General features: G+C 38.2%; 2 protein-coding genes across 2 annotated transcripts; both read right to left on the bottom strand.

Annotated features, from left to right (window-relative positions):
- Positions 1 to 32: 32 nt before the first annotated feature.
- On the bottom strand, positions 33 to 2,119 carry LOC132190378 (BTB/POZ and MATH domain-containing protein 1-like). The gene is made up of 6 exons (XM_059605352.1): positions 1,916 to 2,119; positions 1,559 to 1,694; positions 1,287 to 1,456; positions 663 to 951; positions 400 to 566; positions 33 to 251 (listed from the first exon to the last, which is right to left on the bottom strand). The coding sequence occupies exons 1-6, from the start codon at positions 1,962 to 1,964 to the stop codon at positions 88 to 90; spliced, it is 975 nt and encodes a 324-aa protein (XP_059461335.1). The 5' UTR covers positions 1,965 to 2,119; the 3' UTR covers positions 33 to 87.
- An 8,185-nt stretch (positions 2,120 to 10,304) lies between these two features.
- Positions 10,305 to 12,486, bottom strand: LOC132190430 (uncharacterized). The gene is made up of 6 exons (XM_059605422.1): positions 12,342 to 12,486; positions 11,920 to 12,055; positions 11,450 to 11,619; positions 10,863 to 11,148; positions 10,619 to 10,788; positions 10,305 to 10,486 (listed from the first exon to the last, which is right to left on the bottom strand). Exons 1-6 carry the CDS (start codon positions 12,388 to 12,390, stop codon positions 10,323 to 10,325), a joined length of 975 nt encoding a protein of 324 aa, XP_059461405.1. The 5' UTR covers positions 12,391 to 12,486; the 3' UTR covers positions 10,305 to 10,322.
- Positions 12,487 to 25,651: the final 13,165 nt, after the last annotated feature.

Raw genomic sequence — 25,651 nt, 5'->3', positions numbered from 1 at the left:
ACTTTTTCAAACAAGTAACATAAAACAACCTCTAAAGACAATTAACAAATTAAGCCTTATTCTTGCTCCTCCAACATAAACATAATATTAATTTGAGGAGAAATTCTTAACAACGGATATGACAACAATTTTGCACTCAATGAACAAGGCATCACCCACCAAGTAGCCCTTTGATGTGTCATGTAGCTCTCTCATTGACAAAAGATTGGGGAAGCCATAACCGCCACCGGGATTAGAGAACCAATGCTCAACTGTAAGGTAAGAGAGTTGGTCATATTATTATAATTTCTTATATTCGTTGTTCAAGTAAATTCTTAGGAAAATTGTGTCGTTTGTTAAGGTCGAAAAGAAATGAAGGTTTAGAGCATATTTTTGTGAAAGCTAGTGAAGAGAACATACCTATATTTTCAAGATGATTGCTATGGATTTGGTCCCTTATACGCAGCTTGCCTTTTGCGTACAATTTTTTGTTGGGAGGAAGAATTTCTGAATCATCTAATATAAGATAGAGAGACATGGAGGTATCGGCTCCTGTTCCTTCTCCCTTTGGATAGAGTTTCAACTGCCTATATCCATCCAAAATATAAAGCTAAAGGTTGTGAATTAACATAATAAGTAAAATTAGTTGAGACTGATATAGAAGAGCAAAACGCCAATCATACCATCTTCGATCTTCAACAGTGAATTGCTCAGAGTAATAAAATTCATCTTTCAAGTCAGTAAAGTTGTCAACCCTCCAAGTGAAATAATTACTTTGAGGTTCATTTATCATCGACAAAGTCTCCCCTCTTGCAGTACCTTTAATAACAGAAACTTCCACCCCAAAGGCACAAGTGTCTTCAACAAGATAACCATTGGATGAATCATTGAGAGCATCATGGGAAAGCAACTTGGCAAATCCCCATTCAGTCTTCAATTTATGAAAGCGTCTTATTACTCTCCCATTTGCATCTGAGTTGTTGAGGTTCACAAGAAATTGTAATGTCACTTATCAAATCCTGCTATTTTTTCCCATCTCTTGTTCAATCTATCCATATTTTTCTCTTTCTTTCTTTTTTTTCAAATTTAGCATTGAATATGTAAGACTCACATGTGCAGATCCAATGATAAGTTTTCTAAAAAAAAAGTTGAGATTGACGAACAACATGTATCTAAATATATTAGTGAGATATTTCCATATGGACAAATTGCAAGCAAAGCTTTAAACTTAAGCTCTAGTCTAACATTCTCGCAGTAAAAGAGTACAAAAGAGTACACCATAGAAACTAAGTTTTGGGGAAAGCTACCTTGAATACTAAGATACTTGTCTTGGATTTGATCAAACACAAAGAATCTTATGTTTGCGTTAACCTCCCAGCCAAGGGGAAGATCACTGGTAGCTGCTATTTCCAAGTATAGGGAGATGTGACCCTTCCCATTGCTGTTCTTTTTCCCATTTGGGTAGAGAACCAATCTCCTAGAGATGGAAACGAAAATAGTCATATTTTTCATTGGAGAAAAAAAGAAAAAGAAAAAGAAAGCAACAGCTGAAGGGAGAAGGGGAGTTTAGAAGATGCACCATTGATAACCGCCAACTTCAAACTGGTCAGAGTGACATTTTTCATCCGTCATCGCTAAGAGTAAAGAAAAATTCTTGATTTGAAATGTATAATGATCATGAGCTGGTGGGAGATCATTAGTTGATCGTACGATTTCTGCGATATAAAAATAAAGAAGAAAACATTATATTCAAAAGATACAAGGCTAATTATCATTGTGATATTTTTTTGGTAATAGTTATATATTCAATCAGAGGTCCAGAGGGTTTTGCAGTAGCGTAATTCTAAAATTTCCAAATCTAATACTAATTAATAAACTACTTTCAATCCTTTCTGAAAATTGATACTAAATCAGAGAGAGAGAGAGAGAGAGTTACCAGTTTCATAATTGTCATCAGATTGAGGAAGGCAGGTTTTATCTTCCATATCTTTCTTTTGAACTCTTGATTCTCCTTGGCGGAGTGTAAGGGAGAGCTGCTTCTGCTTCTGACACTTTAAGGAAGCTCAAAGGACTATGCCCTGACGGAACACTAGGAGAAGAAGACTTCTCCAAGGAGTAGTCAACGTGCAAGCATGCCAAGAAGTCCCAGGCATGCCAAAAGTCTAGTCCTACTTTATCCTCTTTAGTAGTTTAGTTGTAGTGATCTTCCTACTTTAGAGATATGCTTTTCTTCATTCTGCCCACCATCTTCTCACCATCTCTTCTCTCTTCTTTTTTTTTTTAAAAAAAATAATAATAATAATAATCAAGATGAAAAGGTGAAGAGATGGTGAGGAGATGGTGGGTAGAATGCATTGTAGCATTCCTCTCCTACTTTATCTTCTTTTTAGTAGTCTAGGATGTCTAGTTAAAGTAGTGTTCTTTTACAAGTGGTGTTAGTATAATAAATAAAGGAAAAAGTGTAAACAATGATTCATTAAGGCTCTTTCAACGTAAAATGGTTTTCAGAAAATAATTTTTTCATTTTACTGTATTTACTACGATGTAAAATAGTGCTCAACGGAAATCATTTTTCTTTTGACCAAAAAATTTTCTTTAATTTTGACCTTAAACCATTTTTCAACTTTGAGTATCTAATTCTCAAATCGATTGACCCTGCCAAGACCCGTCTAGGACCCACCGGAACTTGACCGAGACCCGCCCAAGACCCCGCCGAGACCTGCCTGGGACCCTGTCGGGACCTGCTCGAGACTCGCCCTGGACCCCGCTGGGATTTTCGACGAAAAATATTTTCCAGTATTTGGCATGTACGAAAAATCAAGCGGGTCCCAGTCGGGACCTCGACGTCGAAAAATGTTTTCAAATGAAAATATTTTCCTGGAAAACATTTTCTGGTATTTGGTGTGTACGTAAAATCATATTAAACACTAAATTACGAAAATGTCCTTGCCGGGTCTTAGGCGGGTCCTACTAGGGTCTCGGGCTGATCCCCACAGGGTCCTAATAGGGTCTAGGCAAGGTCTGGGCGGGTCCCAGGAGAATCGCAATGGGGTCCTTGCGGGACTCAATTCGGACCTCTAAGACTTAGTCAGGACATTTTCGTAATTTAGAGTTTAATATGATTTAATGAATATATATATATTTAAAATGAATTTTCCGTACGCGCGCTAAACATTGTAAATTGTTTTCGGCACAAAACATTTTCAGGAAAAATAACTTCTCTGAAAATATTTTCTGATGGAATCCATTTTACGTCGAAAGAAACGGAGCCTAAGAAAATATTTAAACAAAAGCTTGTTTGTGTTCATCTTATGCCCTAATCAACATATTGTGGTCTCTTCTACCCAATATATTTCTATTATTAGTTGTGGGGTTCCATCATGCCCCCTGAGAACTGCTAGCTACTCCACTTTCATTCTTTTATATAATTATGTAAAGCCTCACAGCACACTTCTCTTTACTGGGTCCAAAAGTAGAGTTTGATTGATACTTTTTTGCTTTTCAAGTGCGTTCGGCTTTGTCCGAAAGAAAAATAAGCTTAACGACTAAGGTAAACATTTTTTTTTTTTTTGGTGTGTGTTTGTGAATGAGTGGCCTTGATGGTAATTGCCCATGTGAATTTCTTGTACCATATATATATATATTGCAAGAAGTAGTCTCAATCGGCACCATAGCTTTGACGATGGGGAGCACTAGGGAAAACATTAATTGAACTTGGGAATTTATGCGTAAAATCATGCACATATACATGAAAATCTCTCTCTCTCTCTTGTTTATATAGATGTTAATATGTCCAAGTCTAAGAAAGTTGTAAATTCTCCTCGCAATCTGTCTCCCATCACCAAGCCCTCGCTTTGAGCTACTCCTTTCAACACACTCACAGCCTTAAACCATGAAGCTCAAGCCTTAACATCAATGGCTCAAGAAAATACAGACCCATTTCGGATCAAGCAATGGCTTCCTCATTTGGGTGTCAGCTTGAGGAGAGCACGAATAAGACAGTTGATGAGAACCCATTTGTGGCGTCCCACATCGCCTAGGTGTGATAAATGGTATGTGCTTATTAATATAGAGCATGCTCTTTCTAAATGGTACGAGACTTTTTGGGGTAAACCTAATAACAAAATCATCCAGACTAAAACCCAAAGCAGACAACATTATAGCACTTGAAGTGGGTTGTTACATATGGTATTAAAGCCGAAGCCTAACCTGAGATGAGAGAACATGCACAAGCGCATGAGGGTTGTCAGCAACCATAAGAATCGCCAGCAAAGATGCTAGGTCTCAAGAGGGAATGATTGTGACGTTCCACATCGTCTGGGTGTGAGAAAGTGAATGCTCTTATATAAAGCATGTTCTCTCTAAATGGTATAGTAAACCCAATAACTAAACCGTGCAAGCTAAAGCCCAAAACGATATCATATATACCACTTGAAGCGGGCTATTACACTAGTTTATTCCAAAACTTGGTACTCATGGGTTCAAATCTTTCTCTTTCAATCTCAAATTACTGTAATTGATGCTAATTTTTGTGTTTTGCATCATGGGTTTGGTTTGGTTTTTGAAAATTTGAAATGTCATCAAGTTTGGTGCAAGCGCTCTTTAAATATCCCTATTAGAGCATCCTCAATGAGCTTTTTAAAATTAATTTTTAGCCAAAATTTGGCTAAATTATACAAAAAAACAAGCTCTATGAAGTTCTCTATTCCCCTCTCCATTTTAGGGTTTAGGGTTTTGAAAATGGGAGGTACTGTTTATTGTGCAGCAAAATGAAATCCCATAAATAATTATATACATAAACTACATTCACATAAAAGACCTTTTTTCAAACAAAAAGACCAAAAATATCATTCTAAAAAGGCATTAACATATATATATAAAAGAAGTCAAAAGGTTGTAAACAAACAGAATAAGCAAACCTAGAAGAGCAAAACACCAATCATACCATATTCTGATGTGTTCGTGAGAATGCACTAGTGGGTGGGTCAGTCCTATAGATTTACTAGAGTCCAACAAGGAACAAAGTTCCAAGCCTAGCCCAAGTCCAATAAGGAACTTGCTTCCCAAGTTCCAGTTTATTCTAGTTTCCCGTAGGAAATAGAATCCTTTTCCTATTCGTATTAGTTAGTCCTAGTCGAGTTCTAGTCAGTGATAAGGAGGAGTCCGAGTACTAATTGTATTCTTTTCTTTCCTTGTAATTGACATAAGGTTCTTCTATAAAAGGAGGAACTATTAGTGAATAAAAGCAGGCTTGAATTTATATGCTATACAGATTTCTGTATTAGGAGTTCCGACTCACTCGAAGTAGTCGACTATCTTTTGTTTGTGTTTTATACAAATTGGATCACACCAAGTGGTATCAGAACCGGGATTTCCTCTTATTAACAAGAAATTGTTAACGGAGGACAACATAGGCAAGTCTAAGAACAAGAATTAGAGCTACTGAGATTTCTGGTTGAATTCTCGGCCAATCACACGTTCTGTTACCCAAGGGAAACAGCAAGGAGCTATGGAGGGACGTATGGACCACATTGAACAATTAGTAAAGTCCTTGGATGATGGGCAGTTGGAGATCAGGGCGCACATTGCTGAGTTTTTTGATCCGGTATCCACCCTGTCAAAGACAAAACTGGAAGAGGGGGAGAGTTCACGAAGGTAGGATCGGGAAACTTAAGGGGAACATTCATACAAGGGGGAGCAACAACTAGCATTCTCCAACAAACATGTCCAGCTTGATTTCCCAAGGTTCAATGGAGAAGAAGACCCCACTAGTTGGGTTTGTCAAGCAGAACAATTCTTGAGGTAACAAGGTACCCCAGAGGAAGAAAGGACAACATTGGCCTCATTCCACCTAGAAGGAGAAGCCCAATTATGGTTTCAAATCTTGTTAAGAGAAGGGCGAGAGGAAATTTACGTAAGGGCAGTTTGCCCGCTTCGGGCCTACATAATTTTACGATCCCTTTTGAATCATTGCTTTCACAAATAAGGACCTTATCCCAAGATCAACAGGTTAGTTGTTTCATAAGCGGATTAAAGGAGGTGATTAAAGCGGATGTCATGGCAACAAGACCGCTCACCCTCACGTCTGTCATTGGGTTGGCACGCCTATATGAAGCTCGAAATCTAGCTATAAAGAAAATTTCCCAACCGGAAGTAAAAAAGAGCTGGCCAGCAACCGACCACCGACCCATTAACCACCCTTTCTCATCAAAAGATTGACACTAGCTGAATTAAAGGAAAGGCAAGAGAAGGGTTTATGCTTCAAGTGTAATGACAAATACGAACCGGGACATCGGTGTAAAAAGTTGTTTATGATTGAAGCTTGTTTGGACGAGGATGGAGACATGGTAATGAAAGAGGAAGAGGACGAAGACTAGAATCCCCTGGAGATCTCATTACATGCCATCCAAGGTAAGGAGGTACCTGAAACCATGAAGATCTATGGTTTGATTGATAGAACCATATCGTTGGCACTTATCGACTCTGGAAGCACTCACAATTTTGTGAGTCTTGCGCTAGCCTGACTACTGAAATTACAACCACAAGAGGGAGGAGGAATGGAGGTGATAGTAGCCTCCAATGAGAAAATTCGAAGTCCAGGGAAATGTCTCCAAGTTCCATTAAGATTACAAGAGGTAAGTTTTACGATTGATTTTTATATACTTCCCCTAGAAGGTTATGTGGTGGTCCTCGGCATGCAATGGCTCCATATTTTGGGTCCCATATGGTGGGATTTTGATAAATTAAGGATGAGATTTGATTGGGGAGGAAAGGATGTCACCTTGCATGGCATAAAAGGGAATGAAAGAAAAAACATAGAAAGTCTTCTCACATTGCCAGCAGCAAATAGCGTCCAGAATAGACAAGGGGAAGACATGGAGGTCGAAGAAGGTGGAAACATGGAATCTCTATTGGATAGGTACAAGTCTATCTTTGCCCACCACCCCCCCCCCACCAAAGCCACGACCACCCAATTATATTACATGGAACAGGCCTAGTATGTGTCAAACCATACAAGCATCCTTTCCATCAAAAGACTGAGATTGAAAAACAAGTGGAAGACATGCTTGAGAGGGGAGTAATTCGCCCCTCCAACAGCCCATATTCCTCGCCGGTGCTATTAGTCAAGAAGGGAGATGGAACGTGGAGGATGTGCGTGGACTACCGGGAACTTAACAAAATTACGGTTAAGGATAAATTTTCGATCGATGAGCTCCTAGATGAACTCAATGGAGCTAAATGTTTCACAAAATTGGATTTGCATTCCGGATATCACCAGGTACGTGTAGCATACGAAGATGTGGTGAAAACAGGGTTTCGAACTCATAGGTGGAAGCTATGAAACAATGGCCTAAACTAGAGAACCTCAAGGCCATAAGGGGATTTTTGGGTCTCACCGGGTATTACAGACGTTTCATCCAAGATTATGGAAAAATTGTCGCACCATTAAATCGCATGTTGAAAAGGAATAATTTCTCATGAACTCCTACAACTGAGATAGCTTTTGAGCACCTTAAACAAGCTATGGTTCGAGCACCCGCCCTTGCCTTGCCCGATAGCTTCAGGAGTAGGCATAGGGGCTGTACTACACCAAGAGAGACCAATAGCATTTTTTAGCCAAGCACTACAAGGAAAGCAATTACTCTTATCCACCTACGAAAAGGAGATTCTGGCCCTAGTCATGGCTGTGCAAAAATGGCTTCTCTACCTCCTTGGAGGACGTTTTGTGGTAAGATCCAACCAACATAGTCTGAAGTATTTGTGGTCACAAAAAATTTCAACAACAGCCCAACAGAAGTGGTTGTACAAGCTAATGGGATTTTATTCTTCTATCGAATATAAGAAGGGCAAGGAGAATATAGTCGCAGATGCACTGTCTTGGAGAGATGAAAAACCATCTCAATCCGCATTGGCACAAGAAATGAATGAGAAGGAAGAGATAGAAGGGGAATTGGTAGCTTTATCTAGCCCCATGCCGAACCGGTTAGAAGTCATTAAAGAGGAGATGGGAAAGAATCCAGAGATACAAGATTTGGCATTTTGGCCCAGAAGGTGAGAGAAGGAGAGACTCTAGGTCCCTGTTACTATAGGGATGGATTATTATTCTACAATGAAAATATATTTTTACCAGAAAGTTCTTCACTAATTCCCACAATTATGGACCAAATACATGGGGGATTTCATGAAGGGTATCACAAAACCTTTCAAAGAATAACGGCAAATTTTTATTGGTGGGGAATGCGAAGCCGAATCAAGGAATTTATCAAGGAATGTGAAGTCTGCTAATGTCACAAGGTAGAAAGTCTTTCACCTAAAGGATTGCTACATCCGTTCCCCATTCCAGAGAAAATATGGGAAGATATCTCTATGGATTTTATTGAGGGATTGCCAAACTCCCATGGCAAATCCACTTTTTTTGTAGTAGTAGATCGACTCTCCAAGTATGCACATTTTACAACCATCAATTATCCATATACGTTAGTAAGTGTAGGTCAAGTATTTTTTGAAAATATATTTTAGCTACATGGAATGCCCAAGTCTATTGTGTGTAATCAAGACCCGACCTTCACGAGTCAATTTTGGACTGAGTTATTTCGTCTCCATGGGACTAACTTCAATTTCAATTTAGCCTATCATCCCCAAACGGATGGGCAAACAGAAGTAGTGAATCGCACTTTGGAAATGTACTTAAGATGTTTCACAAGTTCACAGCCAAAAGAATAGGTGAAATGGTTGGCTTGGACAGTGTATAGCTATAATGCTAGTTGGCACTCTACAATCGAAACCACTCCCTTCTCAGTGGTTTATGGGCGTGACCCACCGACCTTGCTTTCCTATCTACCAGGAATGGCCAAGGTCAAGGTGGTGGAGAAAGAATTAGTGGTTAGAGACTACCTCCTGAAGAAAGTGAAAGAGCATATCAAGCTAGCCCAAGAACGGATGAAAAAGGTTTATGATGAAAAGCACAAGGAGGAAGAATTGAAGAAGGAGATTGGGTGTTCTTAAAGCTCCAACCTTATCGACAGGTTTCAGTGCACATGCGCAAGAATGCCAAATTATCAGCTCGATTTTTTGGTCCTTTCAAAGTAAAAAAAAAAAAAAAAAAAAAAATTAGCCCCGTTGCCTATAAGTTGGAATTGCCCTTGGAGTCTCAGATTCATCCAGTTTTCCATGTAAGTCTGTTGAAGAGGAAGTTGGGAGGTGATCGTATTTTCTTGTCCCAGTTGCCTGAGATGATTGAAGAAGCCCACATGTCTCCAAGGCCACAAGCAGTGCTAGAAAAGAGGGTTTAAAAAAATAAATAAATAAATAAAAAAGAACCAACCTGAGCTACTCATCCATTGGCAAGGGCTATCGACAGTGGAGTCAACTTGGGAGGATTACGATTCCATTCACATGAGGTTCCCTGATTTTTTCCTTGAGGACAAGGAAAATGTAAGGGGAAAGGGATGATGTGTTCATGAGACTGCACTAGCAAGTGGGTCAGTCCTATAGATTTACTAGAATCCCATAAGGAACTAAGTTCCAAGCCCAGCCCAAGTCCAATAAGGAACTTGCTTCCCAAGTTCCAGTTTATTCTAGTTTCCCATAGGAAACAGAATCCTTTTCCTATTCGTACTAGTAAGTCAGTACTTGTCGAGTTCTAGTCGGTGATAAGGGGGAGTCCGACTACTAATTGCATTCTTTTCTTTCCTTGTAATTGACATAAGGTTCTTCTATAAAATGAGGAACTATTAGTGAATAAAAGCAGGCTTGAATTTATATGCTATACAGATTTCTGTATTGGGAGTTCCAACTCACTCGAAGTAGTCGACTATCTTTTGTTTGCGTTTTATACAAATTGGATCACACCATATTCTCCCTTAAACGGTGAATTGCTTAGAGTGATAAACTTCATCTTTCATCCCTGTATAGTTGTAAATCCTCCAACTAATTACGTTCTTAGCAGAAACGTGGCTAGACATTAGGGAGGCACTTTATTGAAATAATTCATTATTTACATTATATACATAACCCTTACATAGGTCTATTTCCACCGCCACTTAAGAGGCAAAGGAGTAAGTGATTTTGAAAATGGGGAAGATGAGAGAAGGACCGTAGGAAAAAAACAATTATTTTCCTAAATTTAATGTCAAGCAATATTCCTGCTGTTAATTTCACAATTCTACTATTTATATAATAATGGCATTTTTTGTTAACGCTTTTTTCATTAATTACCACTTTTGCTTCTTCTTTTTTTTTAAAACAAAAATATTAACAAACAATCCAAAATATTCATAATTATTTATACATTATAACAATTTTGAAAGAAAAAAAATCACCTAAAAAGCATTAACTTGACATTAATTTGAGGATAAATCCTTAACTAAGGATATGACATCAATTTTGCATTCAAAGAACAAAACATCACCCACCAAGTAGCCATTTGATGTGTTCTTGAGATCTCTTAGTGACAAAAATTCGGAAAAACCATAATCGATGTTGGGACCAGAGAACCAATACTCAACTGTAAGATAAGAGTCAGTCATGTGATTAGATTTTCAGATTCATTTTTCATATAAATTTTAAGGAGAATTGTCTCATGTTTAAAAGAAATGAAAGTTAAGAGCATATTTATGTGAAAGTCAAGAGAACACACCTGTCCTTTCATGATGATTGCTATTGATTTGGTTCCTTATTCGAAGCTTGAATTTTGCGTACACTTTTTTGTTAGGATAAAGAATTTCGGAATCACCTAAGCTCATCAGGAAGAGAGATAGGCATGTGTCGGCTCCTTTTCCTACTCCATTCGGAAAGAGTTTCAACTTCCTATATCCAAAATATAAAGCTAAAGGTTATGAAACTAGTTGGGAATGATATGGAATTGCAAATACCAATCATACCATCTTTGCCCTTCAACAGTGAATTGCTCGGAGGCATAATCTTTATCTTTCAAGGCCGTAAAGTTGTCAATCTTCCAAGTGAAATAATTACGTTGAGGTTCATTTATCATCGACAAACACTCTCCTTTACAAGGACCTTTGCTAACAGAAACTTCCACCCCAAAGACACAAGTGTCATCCACAAGATATCCATTTGATGAATCATTGAGAGTATCGTGGGACAGCAATTGGTCGATTCCCCATTTAGTCTTCAATTTATGAAAGCGTCTTACTCTCCCATTTGCATCTGAGTTGTTGAAGCATACAAGCAATTGTAAAGTATACATATCAAATTCCGGACATAAATATAGGAGAAATGCTATTTTTTCTTTTCTTGTTCTTCTCCCATCTAATTTTATCCATATTTTGTTCAAAGCTACCACTAGATCAGCAAGACCCAAGGTTTAAAATGAGTTGGATAAGAGATGGATAAGAATTAGAGGAATCGCATGTCTCTAAATATATTAGTGAGGTATTTCCAGATGGACAAATAGCAAAGCACATTAAGCTCAAGTCTACGATAAAAACTAAGTTTTGGGCGAAGGTACCTTGAATACAGAGATACTTGTCTCGGATTTGATCAAACACAAAGAATTTTATGTTCGCATTAACCTCCCACCCAAGTTGAAGATCCTTGGTAGTTGCTATTGCCAAGTATAGAGAGATGTGACCATTCTCATTGCTATTCTTTTTCCCATTTGGGTAGAGTTCCAATCTCCTAGACATTGAAACGAAAATCATCATATTTTCCATTGAACAAAAAAAAACTAAGAAATAGATAAATTTAATTATTTAAGTAATCTTTTTTTTTCTCATAACATGCATGCTCAAACTCTTTTTTAATATGTGAAGTCCAACACGTGAAATATTTAATTTAAATGAGGTAAATGAAGGAGTCAAGGTTCGAACTCAAGACATTTAGCTATTATACTACGTTAACTCATCGTTTGTCCCAAAAGCTTAATTTTAACATTTAATCAATACTTTAAAAAAGAGAATGAGAGATCTGAAGATGCACCATTGATAGCCGCCAACTTCAAACTGGCGAGAGTCACATTTTTCCTCCTCCATCCCTAACAATAATGAGAAATTCTTGATTTGAAATGTATAATGATCAGGGGCTCGTGGAAGATCTGTAGTTGATCGTACTATTCCTGAGAAAAAGAAAAAGGAAAAAAAAAAACCATTATGTTCAAAAGATATAAAGCTAATTACTGTTGTGATACTTTTTGTTAATAATTGTATTTTCAATCGGAGATCAGAGCGTTGGGCAGTAGAGTAGTTGTTAAAGATCAAAATCTTTTATTTGAAACATTTGGGTAATTTAAATTTTTTTTTTTTTCTGAGATTATAACAGGGGAAGTGGGGGGGGGAGGGCTTTGGGTCATTTATTTAATCAACAAGCTAAGTAACCAACAGTTAGAGAGAGTGAGAGTATACCAGTTTCATCATTGTGAGCAGGGTGAGGAAGGCAAGTTTTATCTTCCATGTCTTTCTTTTGAACTCTTGATTCTCCTGATGGATGGTCCTATATATGTATTGTAAGGAAGACCTGCTTCTGCTTCTGCTAGCTTCTGATACTTTAAGGAAGCTCCAAGGACTATGCCCCCTGAGCTTCACAGCATACTTCGCTTTATTGGATCCCAAAGGTCCTAAAGTAGAGTGTGATTGATACTTTTTTGCTTTTGAAGTGCGTTCGATCGGTTTTGTCCTAAAGAAAAATAAGCTTAACGGCTAAGGTAAACCCCTTTTTTTTTTTTTTTTTGCCTTGTTGTGTTTGTGAATGAGTGGGCTTGATTAATGTGAATTTCTTTTACTTTTGTAAATTTGATGAACTAGTAAATTCTAGTGGATTTGGCTTTTGCAGTGTAATTTTAAATTGAGAAGCTTATTAAATTACACATATGGCATAGCTTTGACGGTAAAGATGGAAAAGAGATCTGTTTAAAGTCACAGTTATTAATTTTCTTCTTTTTGTTTTGAGTAATGTAGTGAGGAATTTATGCAAGTTTAAATATGGGGGAATTCATTTGCACATGATGGATGACTCATGTCATTTTCTCCTTTTTTTAGCATTTTCACCTTTTCACCTTCTATCTTGGTCATCTAATTACCATCATTATCCCCATTCAACCCACTTCATATTTCAATACAACCTTACACATTACCATGAGACATTATTATAATTTCTTATCCAAAGTTGTTCTTCTTCCTTGATCACATGAAAAGTCACTCCTATCTTGTTAGTTAAGTGTAAGAATACTCTATATAACTCTTCCTTAACCCTTATATATATATACCCTAGGCATGTTTCCAAGCCTCTCGATCATTCCATATATCATATCTCACCAAAACCTTCTTTCATATATATATATATATTTTAACATATCCGCACAAGAGGGGGGAGGGAGATTCGAACTAGTGACCTCTACTTCATTAAGTGTGGTCCCAGCCGATTGAGCTACCTCTTAGGGACACCTTCTTTCATATATATATATACAGAAAAAGAAAAAGAAAAAAACTATGGCCGGTCAATCTCCATGGCCATGAGAAGGGTAGAGAAACCCACCGCTTGTAGCCGTATATGAGAGGCTTTTTTAAGTATTGCTAGAATGAGTACGAGAGTTTTCTTTGTGTCATCCCAAATGTGACTTTTCTTTTAAAATAATCAATAGATTAAAATCTAATAATAAATAATATCAAATTCAATAATAATTTTAGAAATAAAAATCATATTTTGGAGGATCTAAGAAAGAAGTAATACCATGCATAACCATACAAGAATGTGGCTATTGAATCATTGGTGGAACTTTGTCATATATTTGTAGATTCTGGATATCTAATATTTTTGTGCAGGATAAGTAGTGCCTACAAAATTTTTTGCGGCTAGGAAAAATTTAGTTATTTAATCGTGTTTGGCGAAAGAAAATATTAATTAAAAAACATGTGCATGAAAATCTCTTTTTCTCTTCATACATCAGTTTGGTGCAAACGCTATTTAAATCTCCCCGTTAGTTCCGTTTAGGAAGGACAACGTCGCTCCATGAGTGTCAATCAACACCGTCCATTTAGAATAATAGAAGATCTCCAATTCTCCCTCCGACAAAGGCGAGCCGAATCCGATGGCAGAGGAGGCGGCTCTGATTTTTTTTTTTTTAATATTATAATAGGCGGCTCTGATTTTAATGGTACAGATAATGGAGGGAAATTAATTATAAGTGGGAGGTACTTTTTATTGTGCAGCAAAATTAAATCCCAGAAATAATTATATACATAATTTTTTTTTTTTTTTTTTTTTTTTACATCTCCACATAAGGGAATGAAATAAAGATTTAAACTAATAACTTTCATTTTATAAGGCGTGGTTCACAGTCGATTGAGGTACCCCTTAAAGACAATTATATACATAAACTACATTCTGTTGTAAAATCAAAAGAAATAACAAGACAAAATAAAGAAATTGCAATATGTGAAACTAGTTCTTCAAGAACAAGAACTATGTATGATTCTTCTATATTATTGTGTGATTTACATACAACTTAATACTCCCTTTTATAGGCATGGAATCATAATGGGAGGTTAAGAAATATGAAAGGGAGAATATGAAACAAAATGGTTAATCAATTTATTATATGGATGTTATAGGAATTCTAAAGATGACATGAATGTGTAGAATTCCAAGAGATGGAACTAAATGGTCATCCACCAAATGCATGAATGCATTCATAACACTCCCCCTTGGATGACCATACACTAAGAATATGCCTCGTTAAAACTTTGCCAAGGAAAACCCAGTGGGAAAAAACCTGTGGCGAAAGAAAAAGAGTACAATATTCTTATGTGCCTTCGTATGCTTTAGGATTGCCTCATTAAAACCTTGCAAAGGAAAACCCAGTGGGAAAAACCTTAGCGAAGGAAAAAGAGTACAATCAGCATAATCATTTTACTCCCCCTCATTAGCATGAAAAGCTTCAATTGTTTATGATGAAAGATTCTTCAGTCGGCGCATTCCAATGTTATTCACCAACTTCTTAAATGTTGTAGTTGGTAATGCTTTAGTAAATATATCTGCCAAATTGTCACTTGATCGTATCTGTTTAACATCAATATTACCACTCTTCTGGAGCTCATGTGTATAAAAGAACTTTGATGAAATGTGTTTGGTTCTATCACCCTTAATATATCCTCCTCTGATCTGTGTGATACAAGCAGCATTATCTTCATATAATATTGTCGGGCTATCTTTGATTGTGGATAAACTGCACTTTTCTCAAATGTGTTGAATTACTGATCTTAGCCATATGCATTCCCGACTTGCTTCATGAATTGCAATAATCTCTGAGTGATTTGAAGAAGTAGCAACAAGTGTTTGCTTGACAGATTTCCTTGAAATAGCAGTACTTCCACATGTAAATAGATATCCTGTTTGAGATCTACCTTTATGCGGATCAGAAAGAAAACCTGCATTTGCATATCCAACTAATTGGCTCATATGATAAGGGTTCTCACTGAATACCCTCTCAAGAAAGTGCTGCGCAAATTAGATTTATCTGGTAGACTGGCCAATTGGGCAATTGAACTTGGAGAATTTGATATCGAATTCTTTCCTCGAAACTCCATCAAGGGTCAAGCATTGACAGATTTTCTGGCAAAATTTACTAACTTGCCAGATGCGACACAGTGGCCGAAGGATGAGACTTGGGTGGTTTATGTGGATGGGTGATCCACAAGAAGACATGGCGAAGCTGGAGTAATACTAATCACCCAAGAAGGAGAAGAGCTACGCAACTCCATAAGATTGGAGTCTAGAACTGCCAACAACGAGACTGAGTACGAGGTTGTGTTGTCTAGCCCGAGAGATAGGAGCTGAATTTGTTGAACTACGAAGCGATTCTCAAGTAATTGTAGGGCACATCCAAGGGGAGTTCGAAGCCAAGGGAGATAAAATGAGGTTGTACTTATCAAAGGTACAAGACTTGCAGAGTTCTTTCAAGAAGTTCTGCATTGTGAAAATCCCAAGGGAAGAAAACGAAGGAGCAGACCATCTTGCTCAGGTTGCATCAACCGAGCAGTATGTAGGAGAATCTGAGGAAGTGATTCAGGCCTTGTCCCGACCTACGATACCCGAGGAGGTCTCGGTCTTGGCAGCAGAGCCGGTACCAGAGTGGCAGAAGGAAGTCGTGGAATATCTGGAGAAAGGGATTCTCTTAGAAGGAAAAAAGGCAGCTATCCAACTGAGAAAAAAGGCTGCTAGATTTACCATGGTAAATGGAACCTTGTACAAACGAGGTTTCATGTTACCACTTCTTAAATGCATTTCCAAAGAAGAAGAATGTTGGCACATAAGGCAGTCTGAGCAGGCTTCTACTGGCCTAATATGACCAAGGACTCGGTAGCGATGGTCAAACATTGCGACAAATGCCAACGTTTTGCCAACATCACCAAACAACCCCCCGAGGAGTTAAGCTCAGTCTCCTCACCATGGCCCTTCTCGCAATGAGGGGTAGATATAGTGGACCTCTACCTCGGCCGAGCATCTCAAAAAGTACTTTGTTTAAATTGTAATTTCGTCAAAGATATTATTGTTTTAGTTTATTTCTTTCCTTTTATGACTTGTTTCATCGAATAAAAATCTCATGAAGTTACACCACTTGAAAAGACTAAGTATGAAGTTAGAGGCACCTCTCGACTCACTTCTCAGACAGGTTTCTGAAGGCAGTCAGAGGAAACAATCGAAGAGACTATAACTCACCTTTCCACTTACCTCTCGGACAAGTTTTCGAAGGTAGTTAGAGAGAGACAATCGAAGAGACTATAACTCACCTCTCGATTTACTTCTCGGACAGGTTTCCGAAAGTAGTCAAAGGACACAGTCGAAGAGACTATAACTCACCTCTCAACCTACCTCTCAACTTACCTCTCGAACAGGTTTCCGAAAGTAGTTAGAGAGAGGCTATCGAAGAGACTATAACTCACTTTTCGGACAGGTTTTCGAAGGTAATCAGAGGAAACAGTCGAAAAGACTATAACTCACCTCTCAACTCACTTCTCGGACAGGTTTCCGATGGTAATTAGAGAAAGACAGTCGAAGAGACTGTAACTTACCTCTAAACTCATTACTATTTCACCTCATTACTAACCACTCAAACAGGCAGTCCGAGGGGATCTTCTCAACTAAACTCTTGGACATATCTAAGGGGGGTTGGAAATTAATAATCAAAGAGGTGATTATTTTTTTCAAGTTCTAAAGTGCAAGAAAAAAGATAATATTATCTACTACGAAGAAGTAAAATAAAGTCTTTCATTACTATAAAAAAATATATATACAATCAAACCCTTTTTGGGTTAGTAGGCTCAGGTGCCTCAGCTGCAACAGGGACATTGGTAGGAACTTGAGGCTCCGCGGCTGGGACATTGCCCGAAAGATGGTTTGCACCTCCAGGAGTATAGCCAAATTCAAAGATCCCCTTAGCATCTGGCATTTGTTCTTTTCCAAGTGAGATGACCTGCTCAAGGGCTTCATCGGTAAAGGGCAGATTATCTGCCTCCATAGTATTGAGGTCTATAGAACAGGAACGATCCTGAGCTCAAGCTCGAAAAGTTTCGAAACCGAAGGTAATTCCATCTAACCAAGCATTGTCGAGTGTCCAGACAGCATATGACAACTGTTTCTCATACTTACGAGCTCGGTCATTGGCTTCTCGCAGCTGAAGCTCGGTCTTCCAGAGATTCTCTTTGAGAAACTTCCTCCTTTCCTCAATCACTCCCTAAGATGTGCGAGCATCCTCAGCCACTGCCCTCTGAACGTCCCTCTCGACCTGAGCCTCTCGAACTTCTCTCAAGACATCAAGAAGTCTCTCCTCGAGCCAACTTTGATCCTCCCTCATTTGGGAATTCTCTTCAAGGAGATGACCATTGTCTGCCTAAAGAGCCTCTACCTCGACAGTTAGAACCGAGAGCTTTTCATTTGCTAAAGCCAGAGCAGCATCGGCCTCAGCAGCCTCGGTTTGAATTAAAGAATGTTGCTGACCAGCAGCCAGCAATTCCGCATCCTGCTGGGAGAGGACTCCCCTTAGCCTTGTATTCTCGGCTTCGGTTTCCGACAACTTTTGTTCCATCTCTCCAAATTTAGCTTCCAAATTGTCAGACTCCTCAGCCGAGTCATGCACAGTTTTCACGACGTCACAGTAGAGTAACAGCGACCTCATTATGCTCTGGAACAAATAAAGAAGTTAGTATATATAAAGCCCTGCAAAACAAAAATGAAAAAGAAAGGCACTTACAACAAACTGATAGTAGAGACATGCTTCCACCATGCCCCGAGCTGTGTGATGATGCTACCCTGTTAGTCGGTCATGGGGCACCAAAGCCACCAAGGCAGAGAAGGGGTTCCCCAAGAGTTCACCCCTAAGGTTGGTAAGGGGTGACCTACCGACCAGTCGACGCTGGGGGGTTGTACCCTAGACTCACTTGCAGCAAAATCACCTACAGCTGCAGACTCATGTGCACCAGAATCAATTATAGCCCGAGAAGCGCTCAGACAAGGTGCCTACGAGTTTGCATCAGCTTGCATTTCCTTAGCCTCGGTAACCGACGATCTTACCAATTCGGCTACCGAAATCACTCGCTCGGGCCTCTCATCCTCATTCCCTACCGAGGAATCCGAGCACACTTCCAACGCAGCCTCTTCCATGATGCGATTGATGTTGGGGCTCGAGGGAATAGGAGTAACTGACTCCATAGCAATCACAGGAGTTAGAACTTCAGCAGGCTCGGCCAGAGGAGCCGACAGAAAGGAAACAGGAGAAATGGTCTAGTAGAATACACTGGCTAGGTGGACAATGGGCTTGGAGCTCCCCTTCCTTTGAGCCGCCAAAAGTTGGGCAACTTTTTGCTTACCCGCAGCAACAGCATCAGGGGACCCTGCCATTTTGGTCACCTTAACCTTCTTGAGCAATGGCTACTCAGCCTCCTCAGGCTCATCAACAAGCCTCAAATGAGCCTTTAAGGGCTCATCTCTCAGATGCTTGTTCTTCTTTATAGGCATTATCTTCACATCCCTCTTTATCGGCCTCACGACCGACTCTTCCCCAACCGGACAAGGTCTCACCACGGCTTCAGGCACCACACCCACCATAGCAGGAGTTAGTCTCCCCGCGACCTCAGACGCCCTACCTTCTGGAGCGGTCTATTCCTGCGCAACCCCTGGCGCCACATCTCTCGATCTCTTAGGTTTACCGAGGCCAGACCCGGGAGCATATAGATAATGCTTCAACTTGGTCGTAGTGACCAAGTTCTTGAATACAGTAGCACTCCTGTGCTCTCAAGCCCAAGCTATAACCGTGTTCATCCGAATGTGCTCCTTAGAGACAACACTGGTTCAAGACCAGCATCATCCACTGGAAAACTCATATCCCGAGGAACCCTCAGACCTTCCACCCTCTCCGAAGGGGCAAATTCTCATTGCCCCAAGCAAAGAAAAATTTATTCTTCCATGTTCGGTTGCTGGTAAGAGTTTTTTCAAACAATACCAGTCTACCCCGTCGGGCTTGGAAGTTATAGAGCACCTCCATCTTTGGGTTCTTGGTGAACCTATGCGCCGATAAGAATTCCCTGATAGTTAGGGAATTCCCGTCCCCAGAGCCATTGGCCACAAGATTACGCAGCCGAAGAACATTCTCCAGGTGTTGGGAACAATCTGGTGAGGAGCCACATTCAAGTGGCCCAATAACTCTCGAACGAGCCTCGGGAAGGGTAGTTTGAGACCTGCACGAAACATCTCCTCGTACAAGCAGACTTCATGCTCCTCAGCGTTGACTATGGCGCCTCTCCGTTCATCATCGAACCGAAGCGTAACTGATCTCGGTATGTAACAATCTAGCCTGACCCGTCTTTCATCCTTCGATGATAAGGTGGCCTTCCACATAGCAGGTTAAGAACCCGCACCGTCTGAGCCAGAGCCTTCTCCATCACCCATGAGGAAAAGAAACTCAGGGTATAGGGAACAAGGAATGAAGGGATAAGAATGGCGTATCAGCAAGTGGGTCACGGACAATCGAAGGCGATCAACCGCAGGTTTAATAAATGGCAATAGCAGATCCAAGTACTTGACCACTGGACTGTTAGGATGAACGAATGGTTCGCAGGAAGGAAGAGAAAGGGCTCGATTGATTGAAACCCTGAAAAACACTACCCGAAGAAAGAAATATTGGGAAGAAAAATCAAAATGAAAGCAAACTAGTTGGGGTTTTGAAAAGTTGCAGAGCTTCGTACACGATAATGGCGTTTTGGGAAAATCAAAGGACAAAATGAAAAATGAACAGCAACTTCTTTTTATAGCAAGTCTGAAAGACTGAAGAGTCCGAGAAACTGAAGAGTCTAAGAAGCTGGAGGAATCTGAGAAGATGAAAAGACGTCGGCACTTTGAAACCCTAGAAGATGCATTGGGAACACACGCATTAAAAGCCGTAGCAGGCGCGTCCTATCGTCTACTAATGATGCGCAGTAACTGAAAAGACAGCTACTCCTAGGCTGACACGTGGACGAGCACTCATTGATTCAGATCAACAGGTGAGTAGACCAACTGGTCCTCGGATAAATCGAGCATCTCGGCAAGGAATTAGTGGGAGAAGTCCCGCCAAAACCCGGAATTGAGATTAGGGTTTTCCTCGGAAGCCTCAGACGTACAAACATTGGGAGACCGATCCATTTCTGAAGAACACAAAAAATTTCGTAGTCATCCAGACCAGGAAATTGGGGGGTAATTGTTGGGTCGTGGATCAATCAGACAAAGCCCAATGGACCAAAGGCCCAAACTCAAGACATACTGGGCTGCTAAGCCCTCGATCAACTTAGCCCAAGGAGGTCTCGGGCTCCTGGCTTGAGACATAACTCATGGGCTAAGATGGTCAAAGGCCGAGGAGTGCATTGGTCATTTCATCATAGAGATATGATCAACCATTCAACATTCAAATTGTTTATGTCGATAAAGATATGTCAGTTAGCATATAAGCTAACGAAGGTACCCGAGACCTACTCAGACACTCTAACTTAACACCGCACAAAAGCTATGATCATTATCCCCTGATCTTAGGCTACTAAAATCACGGAACGGCTAACAAATGCTATCCCTCTTTCAAATGTTTGCATAGCAGATATTAAGGGATAAGGTCCCTCAACGTGCGAGAGATCAAATTCCTCTCATGCCTATAAATACAAATCAATTATCAAGGTGAAGGTAATCGCAACTCTTGCTATCTAAGATTCATTGTGGCTTACATTGTTTCTTTCTCATTGCTGACTTAGGCATCGGAGTATCCCCACCGGCAAACCACCGAGGACTCTAATCCTATTGTTTGTTATTGTGTGCAAGGCTGACACTTCCTTTGACACCACTGTGCAGTTTGTTCCACGTCATTCCTCAAAAAATTGTGTTCTAACACAAACTTTTACTAAATGAAATGAATGACTTAAATTTTAAAACGTGAGAATCACATATTTTAAAAATTACAAGGATCCAAATTCATAAATTTATATTACCTTTTCATTTAGTGACCCAACTATACAATAACTAAAATAAGTAAATGCAGATGCCAGTGAATATCATTCCTATCATCACTGCGACTTCGGTACCTGTAAATCAAAGAAAACATAAACGCCGCTGGACTTGAACTCTAAAATAGAGTTGGACCTTAACCGGTATTTAACAACAAATAAAAAACACCTAAAAGATATGAAAAATAAAAACTCTTAATAATAATAATAATAATATACTCCTAAAACGGATTTGCATCAGCACCAAGTTCTGAATAGGCCAAAAGACCATAAAGATCTCCGCCACTCAAAAATTTCTGTACGTCAATTAAGCCTGTCCATGTCATGCTAATACAAATAGTCCTAGCTAGGAAATTTAGTACAACTATTAATTACAGTGGCTAAATAATTGGCCTAGAGCTAGTTTTTTTTTTTTTTTTTTTTCTTAATAAAAAAGGTAGGCAGAGACAAACATTATGACTAGATTCTATCTAAACATAAACATGATTATAGTATCACCTAGTCGCCAAGAGGGGCGTATATAATGAGGGGTATAAACATGATTATTTTATTTCTCTTAAGTCTAACTTGAGCCATAACTTGAGTCAGCATCAATGAAAATCAAGATAATTTACACTAATCAGATATGAAGATTTTCATTGTGGGCTTCAATTCGAACCCATGTCGTATTGTTTCTTGCAGCGCAAAGTTTGTCTCTTGCCATTTAGACTAATCTAACTTCGGCTAAAACTCTAAGAGCGGTGTATGCTATTATTTTCTGCAAGGAATTGGGCTTCGATAACATTATTTTTGAAGGTGACTCCATGCAAGTTGTCAAGGTTATTGCTTCGGAAGAGTCGTGTCTTAGCAGCTATGGGCAATTTATAAAATGTATATAGAGAGAGCTACGTTATTTGGAAAACATCAGTTTTATGCATGTAATGAGGGACGCTAATAATGCGGCGCATATGCTTGTAAAACTGGCTACCACTCATGTCACTATGTCTTTTTGGTTGTGGGATGCCCCACCAAATGTAGATGATATTGTACGAAGGGAGCAACCTATCCCTCCTTGTGTGATCTTTTGACGGATCTTTTGAGATAACGAATATTTGTAATATCTTTTTAAAAAAAAAAAAGAAAGTTATTGATTAATGAAAATTAAAAAAAAAAAAAAAGATTATTTTAAATATTAAATATGTGTTTGGTTTGTATTGGATCACATGGAGACAAGCGTCATTATTTTTCTTCTTGTTTTTTTGGCGCGCAAAATAAGCGTCATCAAGTCCAAGATCAAGGATAAACTCTCTAATTAAATAAGATGGTTAATATTGTTGTCTCTGTTAATTATGTTGATTGTATTCTTCTTAATAAATTTCTTATATATTCAGCCCAAAAAAAAAAAAAAAGGCCTTTTGCCATATACTGTTGAACTGCAGTCTCGTCGACCCTCGCAGTCTTGCTGTAATGTTTGTTGGTGTACGTTGTTAGGTGGAGAACCACACAAATACTACGACCAACTTAATTTGTCTTTATATGCTCACGCCCACCAACCCCTAATAACAAACCTAATATTTAAGGTATTATGTGGTTTACTATGACGTGTTTTAATTTAGGACTAACGCTACATAGTTAACTTTTGTCTCACCCTTATCTGACTAGGTTAATGTGATAATATTCATTAGTCATTGGGTTAGTCTTTATTAAAAAAAAAAAAAAAAAAAAAATCTATGAATATAAAATAATACTGTGATAAATAGGTTTGAAGAGTAACATTACTCATAATTTAGATAAACTTGGAGTTATCAAATCAACCAAGATTTAGATGCTGTATATATGTGTTTACTAAAGGTAAGTAATGAGTACGTATGCCTAAAACGGTGGACATTGGGATCTCATCTTTGTCAAAAATATGATAAGGAAAAGGAAGGTAAGGTAGGACCAATATTCAATAGGATATATAGATTAGAATCATCATTTTATTTTAGTCAAGTTAATTTGGTCATGCACCACAAGCTACGAGCATATTAATTTTTAGCTATATATTTCAACGGAGTAAATGGTTCGGAACTATTTAACGTGACACATTTGTTAGTTTTTCTTCTATTGGGGTTCACCTAATAAATAAGCACCCTCAAATTCAACATAAATTGATGTTTGAGATATTTTCCGAATATCGTTAATCATTCTCACTATAATTCAATGAGTCGAGTGTCGAACCTTCAACGATGGAATTGAAGAAACATTCTAGTTGGTCATGCACAATCGTTTGACTTCGGTGTGAACAAAATTTGATACTTGTTCCTTTCACATTAATATTTTTATTTATTTTCCTTATTTTCAATACATCATTTCTCCAGCTATGTGTCCCACCATTTTGACTCCCAGTCTCCCAGCGCCAATTACCATTTTTTTTTTTTTTGGTAATTGTAATTACCATGATTTTCAAGTGAAAAATGACATAACTAGAGGCTTTTGGCATACCCATACCACGTTTGGCACGAATTAAAAAAGCAATTGCACATTTCACACTTTAGGCTTTGTTTGGTAAAGGGAATGGGGTTGGCCCAAATACTGCTCATAATCATTTCCCAAAAAATCAACATCAAAACATTCTAACTTTTTCATTTTTTATATCAAATCATTCACTTTTTATTATTATTCAAATAAAAAAATCACTACAAAACAAAACTTTTTCACTTTTCCATACAACTTTTTCATTTTTTTTATACTAAACATTCTTACTTTTTTTCACATCAACTACAGTGTTTAGGCCAACCCATTTGCCAAACACCACCTAAAATGCTTCTTGCGTGTATCCAAATGTAGAAACATGATTACCGGTTACGGTAATTTAGTAGTTTTTTTTTTAAATAATAATAATAATAATAATTAAAAAATAAAAAAGTCAAAGAGGTTGGGGATGTATTAGTTAGGGCGTAGGTTCGACTCTCCGTAATGAATAATAATTCATACAAGCTTGACTTGTATTAGCCGTCCTGAGTTTCAGTTCACTAATGTTCTGGTATGATTGAATTAAACTATGGTTCAATTAGTCTTGAGAGAACGCCTACGATTTTTGTGTCTAGACCCCTCCTGAACAGTTCCTAATGGGCAAGTGCTATCATGATCACGCCCAACTAAAGTAGCCAAGATTGAGTTAGACTATGGTTCAATTGGTCTTGAGAAAACAGCTACGGTTTTCGTCCTCTAGACCCCTCTTGAGCAGTTCCTAACGGGCCAGTGCTGCTCTAATTACGTCAATATAGAATAACCACAGTTAATCACCCTTTCTTGCCATTCCAATTAGAAAATATATATATATATATGAGATCAAGGGAAGGCTCAAAATAAAAATAAAATAAAACCCATAGGCTATATGATTCCACAAGTAGCTTGTATAATATCTTTTGTGAAGGAATGAGCTTACAAATAAATTTTCAAAAAAAACAGAGGGACATGGGAGACATGGAAAATAGTGAAGAAAAAAAATCATATAATTTCATATTAAGAAGTTACATTTAGAGCATGTTTAGGATTACGTTTGAAAAATAAAATTTTTTAAGTTAAAAAGTGCTTTTGGGCAAAAGCTTAATTTTTATAAGTTTTTGTCAAAAGTGTATTTTGACCATTTTTAAGCTTTTTGAACCCTTAAAATCACTTTTAATTTTTTTATCAAACAAGTATTTTTTTTTTTTTCAAACGCAATCCCAAACAAACACTTAATCACAATTGTTTATATTATGGAATAAATTAAATAGTCTTTACTGTGTGAATCATTTCCCTTTCCTTTAGTGGGAAATGAGAACATTATTTCTTGCTTCAAAAGAAAATGCTCTGCAAAACTCAAAAAATGATTTTTCTTACTAAACAAACATTGCCCCACTTGCGTACGACCTAGAATCTTTACTTTTCTTCTCTTGTTTTTCATTGGAAAATGTGGTCACATGAGTGTACGAAAATTATAAAGTACGAAAATGACATTTGTAAGAGAATTCATAATGAATTTCTCAAATACAAGTTAAATTTAAAGAAAAAAAAATTATTTTATTAAATTCAGAGAATCACTATTAAAATATATTTTTCTGCTTTAGTTAAATATTATTATTTTATTAATTTTAAACCAATCAAGAAAAAATGGGGTGAAAAATAAGCTTATATAATTTTTTAACAAGAATTAAATATAAAGTATAAAAGGGAGCTTTTTAAATTGGTGT

This window comes from Corylus avellana, chromosome ca8, assembly GCF_901000735.1.
Source record: "Corylus avellana chromosome ca8, CavTom2PMs-1.0".
Classification (NCBI taxonomy): Eukaryota; Viridiplantae; Streptophyta; class Magnoliopsida; order Fagales; family Betulaceae; genus Corylus; species Corylus avellana.
This window is presented reverse-complemented; position numbering and strand designations above follow the sequence as displayed.

Excerpts from the sequence above, each read along its gene's own strand:
- LOC132190378 (XM_059605352.1), bottom strand. The coding sequence starts at position 1,964 with ATGGAAGATAAAACCTGCCTTCCTCAATCTGATGACAATTATGAAACT. Across the intron at positions 952-1,286 it reads CAAGTATCTTAGTATTCAAG|ATGCAAATGGGAGAGTAATA; the intron begins GTAGCTTTCCCC and ends TCAACAACTCAG. Across the intron at positions 567-662 it reads ACTGTTGAAGATCGAAGATG|GCAGTTGAAACTCTATCCAA; the intron begins GTATGATTGGCG and ends GGATGGATATAG.
- LOC132190430 (XM_059605422.1), bottom strand. The coding sequence starts at position 12,390 with ATGGAAGATAAAACTTGCCTTCCTCACCCTGCTCACAATGATGAAACT. Across the intron at positions 12,056-12,341 it reads TGCTCACAATGATGAAACTG|GAATAGTACGATCAACTACA; the intron begins GTATACTCTCAC and ends TCTTTTTCTCAG. Across the intron at positions 11,149-11,449 it reads CAAGTATCTCTGTATTCAAG|ATGCAAATGGGAGAGTAAGA; the intron begins GTACCTTCGCCC and ends TCAACAACTCAG.